The sequence below is a fragment of the Diospyros lotus genome, chromosome 6, assembly GCF_014633365.1.
Source record: "Diospyros lotus cultivar Yz01 chromosome 6, ASM1463336v1, whole genome shotgun sequence".
In the NCBI taxonomy this organism is placed as follows: domain Eukaryota; kingdom Viridiplantae; phylum Streptophyta; class Magnoliopsida; order Ericales; family Ebenaceae; genus Diospyros; species Diospyros lotus.
This window is the reverse complement of record NC_068343.1, coordinates 15,675,631-15,692,464: the sequence shown is the minus strand read 5'-3', so window position 1 is coordinate 15,692,464 and position 16,834 is coordinate 15,675,631. Positions and strand designations below refer to the sequence as shown.

General features: G+C 38.3%; 2 protein-coding genes and 1 non-coding gene across 4 annotated transcripts; 1 reads left to right on the top strand and 2 right to left on the bottom strand.

Moving 5' to 3' along the window:
* Window positions 1-629: 629 nt before the first annotated feature.
* LOC127804043 (probable carboxylesterase 11) lies at window positions 630-11,441 on the bottom strand. The gene is made up of 2 exons (XM_052340755.1): window positions 10,159-11,441; window positions 630-1,655 (listed from the first exon to the last, which is right to left on the bottom strand). The coding sequence occupies exons 1-2, from the start codon at window positions 11,004-11,006 to the stop codon at window positions 1,118-1,120; spliced, it is 1,386 nt and encodes a 461-aa protein (XP_052196715.1). The 5' UTR covers window positions 11,007-11,441; the 3' UTR covers window positions 630-1,117.
* Window positions 1,654-7,029, top strand: LOC127804044 (uncharacterized). 2 transcript variants are annotated; one of them, XM_052340756.1, is made up of 3 exons: window positions 1,654-1,996; window positions 5,977-6,060; window positions 6,446-7,029. In XM_052340756.1, exons 1-3 carry the CDS (start codon window positions 1,820-1,822, stop codon window positions 6,548-6,550), a joined length of 366 nt encoding a protein of 121 aa, XP_052196716.1. In that variant the 5' UTR covers window positions 1,654-1,819; the 3' UTR covers window positions 6,551-7,029. The 2 variants fall into 2 exon arrangements, with proteins under 2 accessions (XP_052196716.1, XP_052196717.1); XM_052340757.1 differs by having other exon boundaries at window positions 5,977-6,033; window positions 6,446-7,028.
* Window positions 11,442-12,915: 1,474 nt separating the features above from the next.
* Window positions 12,916-12,988, bottom strand: TRNAE-CUC (transfer RNA glutamic acid (anticodon CUC)). The gene has a single exon. It is a non-coding gene; the product is annotated as a tRNA-Glu (tRNA).
* Between the last annotated feature and the right edge of the window lie 3,846 nt (window positions 12,989-16,834).

Genomic DNA, 16,834 nt, shown 5'->3' with positions numbered 1-16,834 from the left:
CATTGCAAGTTATTTTCATGTTCTCTTCTTCTCCATCCTCCCTTTTCTTCTTCATCACCACCATGCACCATTGCCATCGAATTTCGCCACAGTCGCCTCTGCCTCTGGTCTCGCCCTTCTTCATTTTTCCAAAACCCTATTTGAACGTTTTGGTTTATCGTAACCCAGCAATGGGTTTCACAGTTGCTCTGGCCATGTCGGTCGGAGCTTTTTTTAATTTTTTTTTACTTTACTATATAACTAGAATTATAATATAAATATAATTATATATGTGAAAAAGCAATTGAATAAAAATTACATATATAATTATATATATACAAATAATGGGCAATTGAAAATTTGATCATTTTGTAATTATTGGTTTTTAATACTACATTCATGTTTTTCACACTCCATGAATGTAGTATAGGGTAACTGTAATATTCTTTTTACCAAAAATGGGATAATATTATCCACCCAGTCTAGTCTCATTATTATTTTATTCTGTCCATAACTTTATCCGATAATCTCTATCATTAGTCTACCTCCTAACGATGATAAAAACTCAAGTCACTCAAAGACAGCCATCTCATCGCTGTCAAGTTAAGATAAATTTTGGTAACGAGGAGGAAATTAAATTGAAGAAGACAAACATTAAAAGAGAATGAATTTAATTAAACTCTATACACAGGAACTAGTACAATGTTGAAGCAGAGTATCTCGTTCCAACCAAAAACCCAAAAAAAACAAAAAAACAAAACAAAAATGGACGAAGGAGAAAATCGCTGGGTTCACTCACTCTATCCATGGGAAACAGTAGTACATTTTGATACAGAGGGCAGGATGAAAATAACGCTTTCAAGGCCCCGCAAAAGCATGTAAACTATCTCACACCTCATCTAAATCTTCATCTCTCAGATAGCTTCTCTCTTTTATCTTACAGGAAACGGAACGAGGAACCATCAATGCCAAAACCGTAGTACAGCTCAGAAGCCGTGGCGCAAAGAGGCAGTAGATACAACTACCCACCCACCCCATGAGTAATGGGGACAAGATTTCATTTCAATTCCCTTTGATGGCAGGTACACAAGAAGAACGCTAGATAGAACTATTTGTTTGTTACCTTCAAAAATTCAATTCAATACGAGAACTCGTGACCTCGAAGTGAGATGTACTTCTTAACCCAGATGGCTATGTCCTCCGCGCAGGCCTGGGCCTGTGGGGTCCTAAGGAGCATGTCAAGGGTTGCGAATTCATGAACTGCATCCTTGTAATCAAGAACAGGTGCATCGACATTTAACTTCCGGAGCTCCTCTGAGTACGCAATAGCCCGGTCTCTCATCCAGTCATGCTCTGCTATAATTGTCAATGTAGGAGGCATGAGCTTTAGAGGCGGTCTACGACCTGGTACGAGAGGGTTGGCAGCAGGGTGATCCAGGCTGAATTCTTCCTCGGGTAAAAACAGTTTCCATGCTAGCATGCACATAGCCTTGTCATAAAAGTACGAATTTGCCAGTTTTATCTCTGATCGTGTAGGAACATTCCCTATGAAGAATGGATACATCAACACCTGAGCCACCACCTTTACCGGGTCCAGAAGCTTCCCTGCCTCAACAGCTTTCTGAGCCACATAGTCTGCAATATTTGCACCACAGCTCACCCCAAGGAGGACACATCTGTGACAAGTACATCAATAATATCAGCCACCCCAGGAGCAGAGCAACTACATGTCAACAAAAAGTGCATAATTTTCAGCCTAGCATTGACAAAACACAATCACATGACAGTCTAAGCATATAAACAAAAGCAAGAACAAGTAAATCAGAGATAAATCTGAAGAATGTATGCAACCCAAAAGGAAGAGGGAATGAAAGGGGAATCAGGGCAAACTGTTCTTGTAGTTGAGTTGGGACCTATGAACTATGCTACTGATGATTGCAAGCAATCTTGTCCTTTGTCATCAGTTATTTACCCAGACAACTTCTTGGAGAACATTTTGCAGAGAAAAATATATCAAGTGAGTAAATTATTCATCAGCAGAGTCGTTAAGGTGATGCTGATGCTCCAAAAGGACATGGTAATATTAAGAGAAAAGTAATTTGTACCACCTCAAGTCATAAATAATCCCTACACCCCTATCACTTGGTATTATAGTTACAAAAACATTATAATTATCATTTTTACAATAAAAGACTCTTCTAGTTTTACCGCTCTTAAGCTAAGCAGACATACACAATCACTTGATGCGACCTGCAAAGAATTAAGGCTTAAATTGACAATTTAGAATTTGGATAAATTCTACGGACTCCTTGATTTGGGTCATTTCCAAAAAGATCCTTTGTGGTTCACTTTGGCATTTAAGGTCCATGTGTCCAGGTGCTTTCCTTTCTTTTATAGACACCCCTTCTGTTGTTACCAAAAATACAACAATTGAGATTTGTGATGCGGAATGCTAGAGTCGCGGCAAAGCAAGGTGGATAGCTGACAGGTGTCTACTTGTGGAAATGTACGTTTGGTAGCTCCGGTCTCTGATTATCTGACTGGCGTCTCGAATAAGCCCTAAGGGGCATTTTTGGTAGCGGATTAATCCATCCGCTCAACATATATGCTGGCTCGGGCACTCAAATTCATCAAGGAGATTGCTGGCCAAAAGAGAGACTGTCTCAACGGTATACATGTTATTCCACAGAGGTATGTTGGAATTACCATCTTGACCTATAGGTTTTGTGCTTTCGAAGTAGTAATCCTAAGAAACAGTATTTTCAAAATGATTTACGTACCGCTCCAATGATCTACATAGCTTCTCATTGAATGCTAGGTAGGTACATCGATTTCTCCTTTCTTTGGAGCATTCAAAATGTAGGTTGGAAGGAATGTATGGTACATGTTGTGTTGTCAACCCATGCCAGTGGTCAAGGGGTTTCTCCTTCCTCAATGCGTTTGTTCAAACATTAGTGGGAGTGGTTACCTAAGCAAGCTGACAGGAATCAAGACCCTCTAGGTGCATACTTGCTTGTTAACAATCAATGCTTTCCCCTACTCCAAAATTTCCGCCATGACCTTTAGAGGTTCTCTATTGGGTCGACCACGGCACCCTAGTTGTAGGTGATCATGAATGGAGGACTTAAGCTGGACTTTCACTTCTCCCGAAGGTTGTATTTTTAACAAATTCTTCACAGCTAACCTTTTTTCATGTCCACTCATGTCTTCTGATTGTCTTATCCTCAGCGGTATGCTCACAAGGAAACATTCGAATGATCCCAATTCATGTTTCTTAGAGTCGTGTTTCTTGGAAGCTCTCTATAGTCTGATTTGGGTAATGACGATTCTGAGGAGGTAGACATGATTCTTTTACTGGCAACAAAGGCCAGACTCCTTTGGCAGTCATGTCATGCTCTGATTGCGCCATGGTCTTCCCTTGATCCCTTGTATTTAGTGAGCAAAATAGTTGGCAACGTTTTACCGAGGACCTTGGTGCACCCATGGTCACTTAAAGATCCCTTCTTATGGCTATTGAGAGTTTATGGAAATCCATTCACTACATGCCACAACTTCATACGAGGAGGACCTCATCAATGAGTAAGCCCCCCAGATGGGATGTGTTGGTCAACGTTCCTTTCTATGTTTCCTGACTGGTTTCTAGCACCAGCAGATTTGGTTGTTCTCACCTCAAGCTTGGCATTTTTTTAGTTTCCCATAGACGGCGCCAAATTGTAATTGCCAAAAATACAACAATTCTAATTTTGTGAAGCGGGAAAGATTGCGATGGAAGACTTCAGTACTGTGAAGAGTCGGCCAGCTATAGGTTGCCAAAAAAGATCTTTCCGAAAGAGGTTGCTTCTTCAGGGACATCTTTTTGAAAAAGTAACGTTTCCAAGAGCCTTAGTGCTTCCGAATGAATCTGGGGCTTCCCGAAGAAAGAGTCTTTCAGAAAGAAGTAAGGCTTTCCTAGAGAATGGATCTTTCCGAAAGGACGAGAAAGGCTTTCGGTGAGGATCTGGAACCTTTATCGGAAAGGATAGTGTCGGCTCTCGGAGAGAGTCTGGGAGCTCTCTCGGAAAGGGTACGACTTTCAGAGAGAGTTTGGGACCTCTCTTGGAAAGGAGGGGTGGACAGCTTTCAAAGAGAGTCTGGGACCTCTCTCGGAAAGGAGGGTGGACAGCCTTCGAAAAGAATCGGATGCTCTTTCGGAAGGGTGGTCACCTAGCTCTTGAGAGGATTAAAGTCTTCTCGGGAAGGATGGGGGATCTTTGAAGAGAACTGCGAACAACCAACAAAAGGTCAGAAGGCTCGTGAGGGATTTCCACCCGCAAAGACCCTCTAAAACTTAACTTAGTTACCGAAAGAAAGTGTGTTATGGAAAGAAAACTAAGACTTCAAAAAGAAAAGTTCAGGGTGAAGGATGATTACCAAAAGTCCCCTTCTGAATACTGTAGCTTGGCTTTTATAGGGCTCGAATCTTGAGAATCATCGCGGATACATGTGTCAACAGATCCGAAGGACATGTGCTAGTTGGCATGCTTTCTTTCGAAAAGAGAGGCTCCGACAGAGTTCTTTCCAAAAGGATTCTTTCAGAAAGAACCAATTCCTTTCGGAAAGGGCCTTCTGAAAGCGTTCCCTTCGCTATAGGAGGCTATTGTTTTTCTTTCCGACCTTGGGGGTACAACACCTTCTATTCCTAACACTGTTAAAAAAAGTACAAAACCTCACTCACTCACTCTCTTAGGCCCCCCACCCCAGGAAAAAAAACTTCTTTGATTTCACCATTATATTAGCAAGCTTCTCTAGCTGCTTTACCAATGGCCACAAAGGACAAAGCAAGCTCAAGAAACCAAATCAGAAGCTGAATTGAGCATATCCAATGGCCTCAACTTGTAATCAAATAGAAAACAAACTCAAAAAACACCCACAACAAGAAGTAGATCATCAGTGTTCCAAACCGACAATAAGAAGGGACATTGCAATACACAGGTTATAGGAAATGCTTTCTTAGGTTGGATTTAACCATCCAATCCTAGAGAAAGACAAGAGTAAAGATGAGAGAAAACAAATCCAAGACATAAAGACGTGTTATGCAGCGTAATCCAACCATCCAATCCTAGAGAAAGACAAGAAGAGGGAAGATGAGAGAAAACAAATCCAAGACATAACGACGTGTTATGCACAGTATGATCTGAGTTTCCCCTGTTCTTGCTGCATGTGTGTGTATATTAGACGGGAAACAAACCCACAACAGAAAGATCCTAGATTTAAAGAGAAAAGAGGGAAAGAAAGCAAAAATTGAGGACTGGGTGATATTCGCAGCACTTTTTTGATCTTCAGACAATGGTAAACGCCAGTCCATTATCTTTTTTGGCTTCATCCTAATCAACGAGTGAGTAAGCAAGACAATGTCCATGCAAAGCTTGGGAAATTTGGAAACCCCAACCATAATCACCTCATGCCTAATGCAATATTATTTGGTGATCAGAAACCTCCTGTTATTTTCACTTCAATCTCCATGTCAAAGCCACGCATTTTGCTATTGCATGAGCCCGCAACTCAGGAGTTGAGGATTAAAATGGCTTATAACATATAGGTATAAATTTGATTCTGTTACAAATACATATACTGGTTTGTATGATATAAAGAGAGGGAAAAGAACAACGAAATGTTGGGAGAGAAAAGGTAGAAGTGAACTTGAGGAAGAAAATTGCAGATTCAGAGAGAGAAAAGATACAGGGAGGTCAAGCGCAAAATAAAGAGAAAAAATAATGGTGAGAGAGAGAGAGAGATTTTGTACTTTCTTAAACAATGTGAGCAACAGAAAGTGTTTATAAAAAAAAAAGTAAAGCACACGGACCTCAAATGTCAAAAATAAACCACAAGGGCTCTCATTGAAAATTGCACAAACCACAAGGTCTGGGTAGAATTTACCCTTAGAATTTTGTCTTATTTTCAATATTCACGCAAACCCAAATGTCCATAACTGGTTCTTTCTTCTTTTTGGTTATTCAGGGGTTTAGCATGTCAGCCAAGATCTTGGGAGGCCAAAGTGTGAGAGCTGAATTGATGGTAAAAGGCATGGGAGGGGAGCACCTTGTACTACTCGGCTGAACCCCCCTCTCTTCATATCAATTTCTATTATCTGTCATCTACTGCAAAAATACCAATTGCCTTTCCCTGCCCTTTTAGCATAGGAAAGAAAAACCTGGAGAAATTAAAACAAAAGGGGGAAAAAACCTTATATTGGGCTAAAGTTTCTTTTCATTCTCTTGATAATCAATTTACTTCAACAGGTTATGAACACAATTCTTCCCTTATGTCATGTTGGACGTATTCTCTTGAAAGTACCAGAAAATCTTGAGCATTGTAATTATGATTCATATTGCTGAATCAGCATTATACTTATTACTGACTTTCCTTCATTTGTTAGTATACAAGAATTAAATAGTCCTCCCTGTAAATTCGTCTCTATTCTGTGCAGTGGATTCACTCTTCATTCAAATATCCAGTTAAGAGGCACTTCACCAGGGAACTACTACAAGATACTTCATCATGGGGCAGGTTCAGTTCTCCCCTTAACTCCTAATACCCACAACTAGTATTTTTTGTAAAACTTCATCAGAAAGCAGGAAGCTTCAGACAGGTGATGCATCAATCTAACTCAATGTAGTGCCATGAACAATCAAATGAGTGAATTGTTCAGCAGAGCCCAATATATAGAAGAAAAATTTATTTGTTCTTTGATTGTCCTCTCATTGAAAAAATGGACAAATGAAATAGCTGAAATCCTTGAGCCCCATTATTAGACCTTGCTCCCAATACTTAGACAAGAGCAATCCATGAAAGATGCCGAAACCCCACGCACCAAGTAACATCTCTTTTCAATACTATTCTTTGTCTAAATAAGTTTTCTATGTTACAATTATTTTCATTTCATTAAGTAAAAGATTCTTATCAAGAGATGTTGGAGGATGCAAGCTTACAAGAAGAGCAAATCATTTCAATCTTCTGAACACTATCATCCGGACTATATTATTGATGGATCATATTTCAGAATCACATAGTTTTAATGGAATATTAGGCACAAAGAGGTAGAAACAAAGGAATGGCAATTTTTTCCCCATTTCAACCAGTAGACAAAGGCAGGGATAGGGTGTGACATATATTAGCCAAAGAGTTAATATATAAATATAATTATGTGCATTCATATATAATATTAAATATAATTATGTGCATTCATATATAATAGAACAGGTTCAATCAAATATATGCTTAAAAATAGAAAATATATGTACCTCTTTATTTTTACAAAACTATTTCACTTATTTTTTCTTTAGTATAGGATACTGGGGGGTCATCCTTACAAAAACTATAAATACATTCTAAATGCCACATGAAAATCCATAGTGTCTATGAAAAAAATCTTGAAAAATTGGGGCATATGAAAAAATCTTGAAAGATATAGCAGGAAGTCAAGACCCCAAGGATGGATATAATAGTAATTATGTATTATATATGTTGTAGTAGGTTGTACATTGTTGTTATACTTGCTGTTATAGCCTATAAATAGGGTACAATAGGTAGAGAATGATAGATAGTTGAATGACATTTGAATTTCAGATTTCCCTTTCATCAATTCTCTCTCAATTCCCTCTCTGATTTTTCTGTTTTCTCTCCCGATCCGTTTGATTTCTCTCTCTTCCTCTGCTACTGTCTGGATTTCTCCCTATATTCTTGCTGTATTTCCCTCTCTTTCAGTCTAATTCTCCCTCCAATTCTCTCTGTTCTGATTATCTCTTCCAAATTCCTTCCTAAATTCCATTCTAAACCATAGGATCCTAACAGAAAATGAAAAAATTATTGAAAGTTAGAAGGAAGGGGGGCGTAAATGAAAAAAATCTTGAAAATTAAGGGGGTAAATGAAAATAACTGAGTAAAAAAAAAAATCCTCACACCTCAATAAGGCTCCACCTCTGGACAAAGGAATGCCATAAGAGAGTCTGCTGTATCATTACTAAGGTGATGGCACATGTGACATCACTCAAAAAAAAAAAATCCTCACACCTTGAAAAATAATTTACTTTGGTTTTGAGATTGAAAGAAAGTAGATTGACAGCAATATAACTAAATTGAACAACACATTTTGCTAAGACAAGGCCTCATTCTCTTGACCTTTTCCAGATGAAACATAATTCACGTCTTCTAAGGCATCTCATTTACTTCCTAATGCTACAAGCTGTCTGTGGGTAGCCAACATCTGTATCAGTAGCTCAGTCAATTGAAAGAGGGGGTTCTGAATTAGCTGAGGAAACTGCCCAGCAATTCCTCTACATCAAGAGCGGGCTCTGCTGTAGGGAATTTGATGTCAACACTTAGATAGAGATCTTGCTCTAAACACAAGAAGTACATGATAACTTTTGAGTTGGGGTACCCCTTCCCCCCCCCAAAAAAAAAAGAGTTAAACTTATGTTGACGGTGGACCCTCTTTTTAGGGAAAGAATGGGGTGGAAGACAAAATGTCTTTGCTAATATGTTTCTTAAATTGAAGCACACTACCCATTTGATTTTCTCCATTATTGCATGATGCATCTTTGCCAATTGACAAGAACTAAGAACCAACACTGACTTCAGCAGCCATAGGTCCAAGAGTAAAATTTCATCTCCATAAGAGGTCCATTATCCCAATGACTTCTAAAATATCTGCTTAAGTTTTACATCTGACACTAGAGAAACATATTGGGCACCATGAAAATGACTATATAGAAGAAAAGAAAATCAGTTCTTCCAGGCAATGTTCGATTTACCATATCTCCCATAATTGAATTATTGAATGATAATGCAACAACATGTTAGTCCAATCTGCTAGTTCAGATTCAGTCATGCATGTTGGTGTGTGAATGTGACTGAACATATAACCTGCCTAAAATTTCAATACGAGGATACTTGGATAAGTACCCAGAAGTTGGAAATGGATAATTGGACAACATTTAAAAAAATAGTGCCATACATTTATACAAGTTATCCAGAAAAAAAGAATAGTGCTACACAATAATCTAAATAAATGATATTAGAGATAAATAGAACAACGACAACAATATAACAAGTCTTTACTCCACTATGCAGCTACATGAATTCTAGCTTTCCATTCATTTCCATCCATGCCTTACTTATGTAGGACCCATATAATTAATATTAGACCTCAGTGTTTCTCACCAAATTTGTATTGGTCTTTCCTCTACTTCTTTTGCTGAATACTAGTTCAATTCCATCCTATCAAGAAATATATTCAAAATTAAAGAAAAATTTGGGGAAAATGAAATTTATATCTATTGGCTGTGTTAAAATCTTAGATTTTGTCTTTTATATCAAACATAAACTTCTTTTTTTCTTCAAATACTATGAAAGATAAAAAGGTAAAGTATTTAAATCAGTCATGGATGCCAAGCACACATCTCATGCCGTTATCCTTATGATTTCTTATGCATAGGGTGCAACATAGTTTCAGATGTAAAATATGGATGCAACAATGATCAGTAAAAAGATTAACAAGTGTTTGTAACTTAACATAAACAATCCAATCACATCCACAGCCACAAAATCAAATTCAATTAGAAACTCTTTCCACGCACATTAGAACAGTCAGGTAGGTAGTTTTTTTCTTCTTCTTTTTTTCTATCTTCTAACACAAGCCTAAAATTTCTTAAAAGAATAAACATGTCCTGAACTGGACTGAGGGATCAGCTCATACAAAATACTTGACAAATCAGAAAGCACGAAAAAGTTGGGGTGGGAGACCTAAGCAACGTAACATTTCATTTTCTAGAACTTGAATGATCCAGTAACTATTTCTTTTTTTCACAACATGTAATTTTAGTTTTATCAATTACCCCGTACTATTGTCTGTCCAATAGATCAAACTCTGATACATGTAACAACTTCAAGTTCTTGACAAACAAAACTCGGCTTGATCTAGTTTGTTTGACCCCAAAGTGGCTTTCCAAAATGGAAGATTCAAACCACGTTAGGCTAGTAAATTCTACTCCGCCATTTCATATACACATTAATTATAGTCCCATGACAAAATAGCCGACTTTCACTTCACATAGCGAGAGTACATTGAATTTTCCATGTGATTAATGGAAACAAGAACTCATATATAAGAATCATAATCAAATAATGGGAACAAAAAGCAACCTGGATGGATCTCCGTGAGCTGCCAACCATGGTTCCACCATGGATGCCCCGAACGCATCGGAAATCCTATTGACAGATTTCCTCAAATCGGTTCCAGCTCCACGCGTATTTCCGAACGTCTTACTACATTCTGCCAGGTTCGCCTCCTTCCCCAACCAATGCAAAGCCTTCAAGCCGTCCTCAAAAGCAGCTGGGTAGCGATTCTCCGGCGCAAGCCTGTATCCCACAGCAAGAACAATCACATCGCACAGCTTGGCAATCCGCCGACAAAAGAAATCGTTCGCCACCGAATCGTTGCTTCCACTCACGAACCCTCCGCCATGGAACTGCAACATCACCGGCAGTTTCCTACAGTTCCCAATCGACGGCGAATAACCTCTGTAAACACCACTATCCGACTTCGAATTTACATCCTCAGCAATAGAACCGTAACTGTTCCTTCTGTTATTCCCGGAATTCGTCACCGCATTGCCCGTCCCCGAGGGCTCGAAGCTGTTTCGACGCCCGTGATTTGGATCCATCGGAGCAGATCCAAGCTCAGGATCGGTCCGTTTTACCACAGCCTTAACCCTAGCCCTGGACTGCGACTTGAAGTCACGATCGGGCGAGACTAAGCACGAATCGGGAAGGAAGATGCGGACGGAGAGAGATGTCATGGGGTCGATGTGGATGTCTTTGGTGGCCACGCCATCGGTGAAGGACGGATTCACAGCGGCGACGGATTCGTCCGGGCGCGAGGTGAGACCGAAGGAGTCGCTGCTGCTGGGGTTTTGAATGTGGTTCTGCAAACGGTGCTTGAGAAGGAATTTGAAGAAGACGCTGTAAAGCTTCACCCCGACGCTTGGCATTTCTCGTTCTTCTCTCTCCCTGTGTATATAAATGCAACGCTTCCTCTCTTGATGAAAACGTATAATAAATTCTTATAGAAGAATTGTACAATCACATCGAATTAGGGCTCTGGAATGAGCCTCGCCGGGAGAATGCTTTTCCAATGGCGTGCGGAGAGAGAAAGAGAAGGAAATGGAGAGAAGCAGTGAAGGGAGGGGGCTTGGCGGTGGCGGTATTGGTGGCGGCGGCTGCGGCGGTTGCAGTTTTGGGCGGAGGTGCGCTACGCGCTCAAGCCAGACAATGCTTGCAAATTATGGAAATGCAACTCTGACGCTGTTCTTTTTTGGCTCTTGGGAACTCTCTCGGTCTCTCCTATCTCTCTCTCTCTGTTGCCTGTTGTTGTCTTGTAGCGGGGCGTTCCCGTGCCAGTGCCCGGTAAACAACGTGATGGGCCCGGGTTATTATCCGCTGCGGCCGACCACGCTTTCTGCCCGTGCTACACCACAACCAGATTGATTCTTTCTTTCTTTCTTTCTTTCTTTCTTTACGCCTGTCTTTATTTATTTCTGTTCCGATAAGATCTCATCAATCTTTTCACTTCTGACACGTTTTATGTATATATATTCAGTTTTACCCCCCACGCTTATAGTCCCAATGCCTTTATAATCCCTTCTGTTATCATAATATCATTTCCCCAGGTTTTAAAAGATACTGCCCAATATCGGAAGTTTCGTATATATGCATGTGTCCAAGTAACGTTAACAGGTGCAGTAAATATATTTTATTATTTTTAATTTTTAAATATTTGTATTAATCAACAAAATATTTATTTAGAAATTAAAAATGTAATACAATAAATATATTTTATATAAAAATAAAATATCACCAATATTATTTAATTTAATAGAAATATAGTTTTTACTGGAAGATACGAATGGAAGGAGGGAGACTTTTCCTTCAGACCGTGCCGTGGCGGCGGACCGTAGTTCGGAGAGCTTACTATTCAGAATAAATAAATAAATAAGCTTAACCGTCATCACCTTGGTAGTCAATTCAAAGTTGCACCATTGAAGTTGAACTTTCATTTCATCCGGTACCGCGTATGGCTAAGCTAGCTCACCCATCCATGCAATGGCACGATCAAATGCATATATTTGGAGGTAACCGATCAAACCATCCCATATTATTAAATACCCGAAGTGGCTCTCAAGTCTCAATATCAACCAACCAACCAATCTTAAGACATGAAATCCTAATACAATTTATTTTCCCTCCCATCACCATCCTTGACTTGGGTTTCAAATTGTAGACGTACACAAATATAATTAACATTGTCTATCGATTGGTACATAATAATCTTATTAAAAGGTAATTTTATATTCAATTTTTATACCAGTAGTACCTCTGCTTTCAAGATTTAATTAATCATATATTTTACTAAAAACAAACGTTGTAGCAAGCATGAATGAATAGGGCAAGGGAGGGATTGACAATTTTGAAATTCAAGGGCAAACCGAGTCAATGGATTGAAGGAGGATGCCTGGTGTTATCTGCTGCAAAAATAATTTGATAATTTTTAAACGCGCTTATATGTATATATGTATGCACTTTTTCTAGAACATTGGAGAAATTTTAATGAAGATTATGGGCGGTGTGGGCCTCAGGACGAGAATTATTCAAGTGGAGGAATTCATATCATATGCATCTTCTTCATCCCTAGTAATATTATTTTTTTCTCGTTAAACAAGCATACGCCCGCTTCCTACGACTCCATACAATACTCCACGCATGAACAGTAATACAAGTTGTGCCTTTTGAACAAGAAGAGTCCACATTTGATGATAAGGCAGCGAGGTAGGTAAGTTGCTTCAAAAGGAATGAAAGCCAGAATCACTAGTCACCCGACTCGGCCTGAAAATGAAAACGAATTTCCGTTGCCGGGAATCGAACCCGGGTCTCTCGGGTGAGAGCCGAGTATCCTAACCGACTAGACTACAACGGAGCGTTGATGGATGTCCCCGCAAATAATATTCAAATAAGTCCAGAACAACGGACGATATATAAACAAATCAAATGAAACTCTGTGAGGATAAGATGAGTTAATGAAACATAAATATTAATATTTAGAAGAATAAGCCTTAAGGTTTCTTGCTGTAAAAGTTGAGAAATTAACTTAATATTCTTTTTTGATGTACACTTTGACAGTTAAATTAATACTCGACTTGAAGTTAATGAGTAAAATAACGATTTAATATGCATCCGTCATTACAAATCAAGGGCTTTTATAGTTCTTGAGAGATGGTTTGAGCATAATTTTTGTTAGGTGTCACATCGTAGCGTGGCCAAGCATAATTTGGGCATAGGTTTAGGCGTCTAGGCCATTCCAGTTGAACCATGTCTTTACAAGCCAAAAAGATCAAAAACATGTCTCCATAAAAATGGTGCAATGGTAAAGTACTTAGAGTTTCATATAAAATATTAGGATTCGAATTAGTGCAACGACTTAAAATGTATAATTATTACTGAAAAGTAGCAATAAAACTAGAAGACAAGTCTCACATAAATCTTTCTGAATGTCTAGCTCTAAATGTATATAATCTGTAATCGCATTTAGATTTACCTAGAGGGTACATCAGTGGAAAAAATTATCCACCTCTGTGGATTAGTCGGGTGAAGCTCGAATCTCCTAATAAATAAATAAATCACAGAAACACAAATTATATGAGTAAATAAGAGCGATAAAAATACTTGCCTGCTTGTAATTGCCACCATTCCCACGAATGAAACGAACGAGAACATCACTAAGCTGCTTAATGCGTTCATTGTAATCAATCTTCTTCCATCCTTCATGGTACAAATACAAACCCATACTTTGAGGATGATATACTTGTAGGTGAGAGATAGGAATATATTGAGGGTACACGTAACTCATGATACATCCATTTGAAATTGGCTTGGCTAAAAATATATTTTTGTCTGTAAACTCTTTTTGTTTAATCACTTATATCCCTTAACTTGAGGAGAATCTATTCTGCTTCTCAAATTTTAAATTGAAAACTCTTACAACCCTCAATAATTTTGGACCCATCATGCACTCATTTTTTAGCTAGCACCACACATGAAATTATGCACGGTTGAGGAACATGAAGGTAGCACCATCATCTTCTTCTTCCTTATTCAGAGCGTAGAAAAATTGTATAGGCAGTGATGTAAGGTAATATTGCTTATATGAAATGATAATATTGTGTATAATAATATAATCAACGATTGATATACACAATCTCAAATATATTGATTTGTATAGGAAGTGATACAATGATAATATTGATATATTGATTATATACATGCATCACTACTTGACATGGCCAACATTTTAAATCGCCCACGACCGCGTTCGTCACAGCTAATGGATGTTTGATTAGAGTCGTTGCATTCCTTGCAATCGTTGACTGACCATTCTTGCCTTGGCAGACAAAACCTGGTCGGGTTTCATCTTCTATGAAACCTAATTATAAATTAATTTATAATATAATCAAAGTATTAATAATCAATTGAAGGAGACAGCGCAATTAGAGAGATTGATTTGGAAGAGGGAAACGACGAAGAAGAATTGGAGGCAGAGATTGAAGTAGAAGCTGAAGTAACTGCAAGGCGAGGCGAAAGCCAAGTCGCAACATCAATGATCAGGTTTCATCATAGGATGAAAATCGATAGATCCCTCATCTTCGTCGCACATAGATTATTCGTTACCGTTGTCCGTTGCTCATGCCTCCATCGTCTACTGCCTTCATCGTCAACGTCCGCCCCCATCATTGTACACTTTGTGTATGTATGTATTAATATAAAATTTGAATAAATAGTTGTGTATAATTTATCAAAGATAAAATAAATGTGTATAATTTATTAACATATATATTATATTAATATAAAATTTTATTCAAGCGCGTATATGTCATGCACAAGATTTTGAAATTTGAGGAGCGTAATAGGTCTCTTTTTTATAACTTGAAGAGCGCGATAGGTCCCCCCTCAAATTAAGGGGCATGAGTGATTAAACAGAAAAGTTTATTAGCGAGGATATATTTCTAGCCTAGTTACCAAACCATAAAGAGCAGCAAGACCTATTCGTATGGAAATAAGAATGAGGGCTACAACCCTAGATTTAGCTTTGAAACCTTGCATTGTCGGGTTCACTCTACATCAAGGTTCCTTGAAATACCTTTAATTCATCTAAAAATCCCAATACTTCAAGATTAAACATACACAAGATTGGAGAAGTTTTAACAATAACACAAATGCTGCCACTTAACTTTGCACTTGGATACAAAAAAGTCACTGAATTTCAATTTATAGTAAAATGATTATTAAATTATTTATTAAAATTTAAAAAGATCGCTGAACTTCAGTTTTATATTCAATTTTATAATTACCGTTAGTTATCTAAAAGAAACTAACAAAATGCTAACATGAGTGATAATGTGAGATCATGTATACTATTAAAATGTCACATAACAAAAAGATTATTGATTTTTTTATATTTTAGTATAAAGTTCAGTGACATTTCTATACTTTAGCACAAAGTTCAATGACTTTTTTGTATTGTAGTATAAAGTTTAACCATTTAATTCTTATGTCGAATTTAATTTTTGAATCAAATTTAAATGATGTGATATTTTAATATTATATATGAATCAACCTTATTATCCATGTCATTACTCATGAGCACAACAATCCGAAAAGTTCAATTAAGAACGAAAAGAGGGTAAGAAAGTGAAGTACAGGCAATTAAAGTAACATGATTGATATGATGCCCCCATCCCTACCATCACCCAATTTCAACCCCTTTCCTCTTTCATCCACTCGGGCCACTCCCCCCTCACTTTAGAACATACCAATCCTTCTCCCCTTCCTGTTTCCCCCTCGTCCCCAAAAAAAAGAGGGTAAGAAAGTGAAGTGCAAGTAATTAGAGTAACAAGATTGATATGTTACCCGCGTTGGGCAACATAAGAATACCCAACACAAGCCCTTCTCCCCATCATCACCCAATTTCAACCCTTCTCCCATTTCACCCACTCAAGCCACTCCCTTTTTCCTCCAAATTAGGCCAATCCCTCCCTCCTCCTAAAAGGAGGGAAGAAAGTGAAGTGTAAATGTAATACCCAAGAAATTCTAAAGGACTCAAGAGTAATTTATCTTGGGGGCAAAAAGAGAATTTTCAGATAAATTGAGGGTATAAAGGTAATTTCTTACCGCATGAATGACCGAATTGACTACAGGGAGTGCCTTGGAGCCGAGATGCCAAAGAAAAATGATATGGCTATGATGAGTATTTCGAGGCATTATTTATGGTATCGAAAAAAATCAGATTGGGAATGATTTTCGGTAGAGCTAAAATGCAGCTGCTATTTAGGCTGTAAAATCGAATCATTGTAAGGGACTTTCGAGAAGTCAACGAAAGCTTGATGGGGTTTCGATTTTTCATAAGGAACAACCCTTTAGAGGTTTTAGGAGGAAACGAAAGGGTTAGCGGCCAAAATGAAGATTTGGGCCTAAGTGTAGTTTTCTAAAATTTTCAGATGGAGGTTGAAACGATATTTTTTCAAAATTTTCAAGGGTCAAATGAAAGTTTTAGGACCTGAGGAACTTAAATGCAATTATACAAAGTTGAGGGGTTATGTGAAAATGGGCCAAAGTAAGAAAGCCAAAGTTTGATGGGCCAAAGTGCAATTTCAAGAAAACCCCCAAACAGCCATGGCCGACCAGCCCATCTCATCGCTGAATTCGGCCACGAGAGACCTGAGGAAGTGGTTAGGGGGCCTCGGGGCAAGGCCAAGACAAGTTTCTTGGC

What these genes read in the sequence shown, in the direction of transcription:
- LOC127804044 (XM_052340756.1), top strand. Translation starts at nt 1,820, where the DNA reads ATGTATGCAACCCAAAAGGAAGAGGGAATGAAAGGGGAATCAGGGCAA. An exon ending in TGCAGAGAAAAATATATCAA is followed by an intron (nt 1,997 to 5,976) that starts GTGAGTAAATTA and finishes TTGGTTATTCAG; the next exon opens with GGGTTTAGCATGTCAGCCAA. An exon ending in GCATGGGAGGGGAGCACCTT is followed by an intron (nt 6,061 to 6,445) that starts GTACTACTCGGC and finishes TATTCTGTGCAG; the next exon opens with TGGATTCACTCTTCATTCAA.
- LOC127804043 (XM_052340755.1), bottom strand. Translation starts at nt 11,006, where the DNA reads ATGCCAAGCGTCGGGGTGAAGCTTTACAGCGTCTTCTTCAAATTCCTT. An exon ending in GCTCACGGAGATCCATCCAG is followed by an intron (nt 1,656 to 10,158) that starts GTTGCTTTTTGT and finishes TACTTGTCACAG; the next exon opens with ATGTGTCCTCCTTGGGGTGA.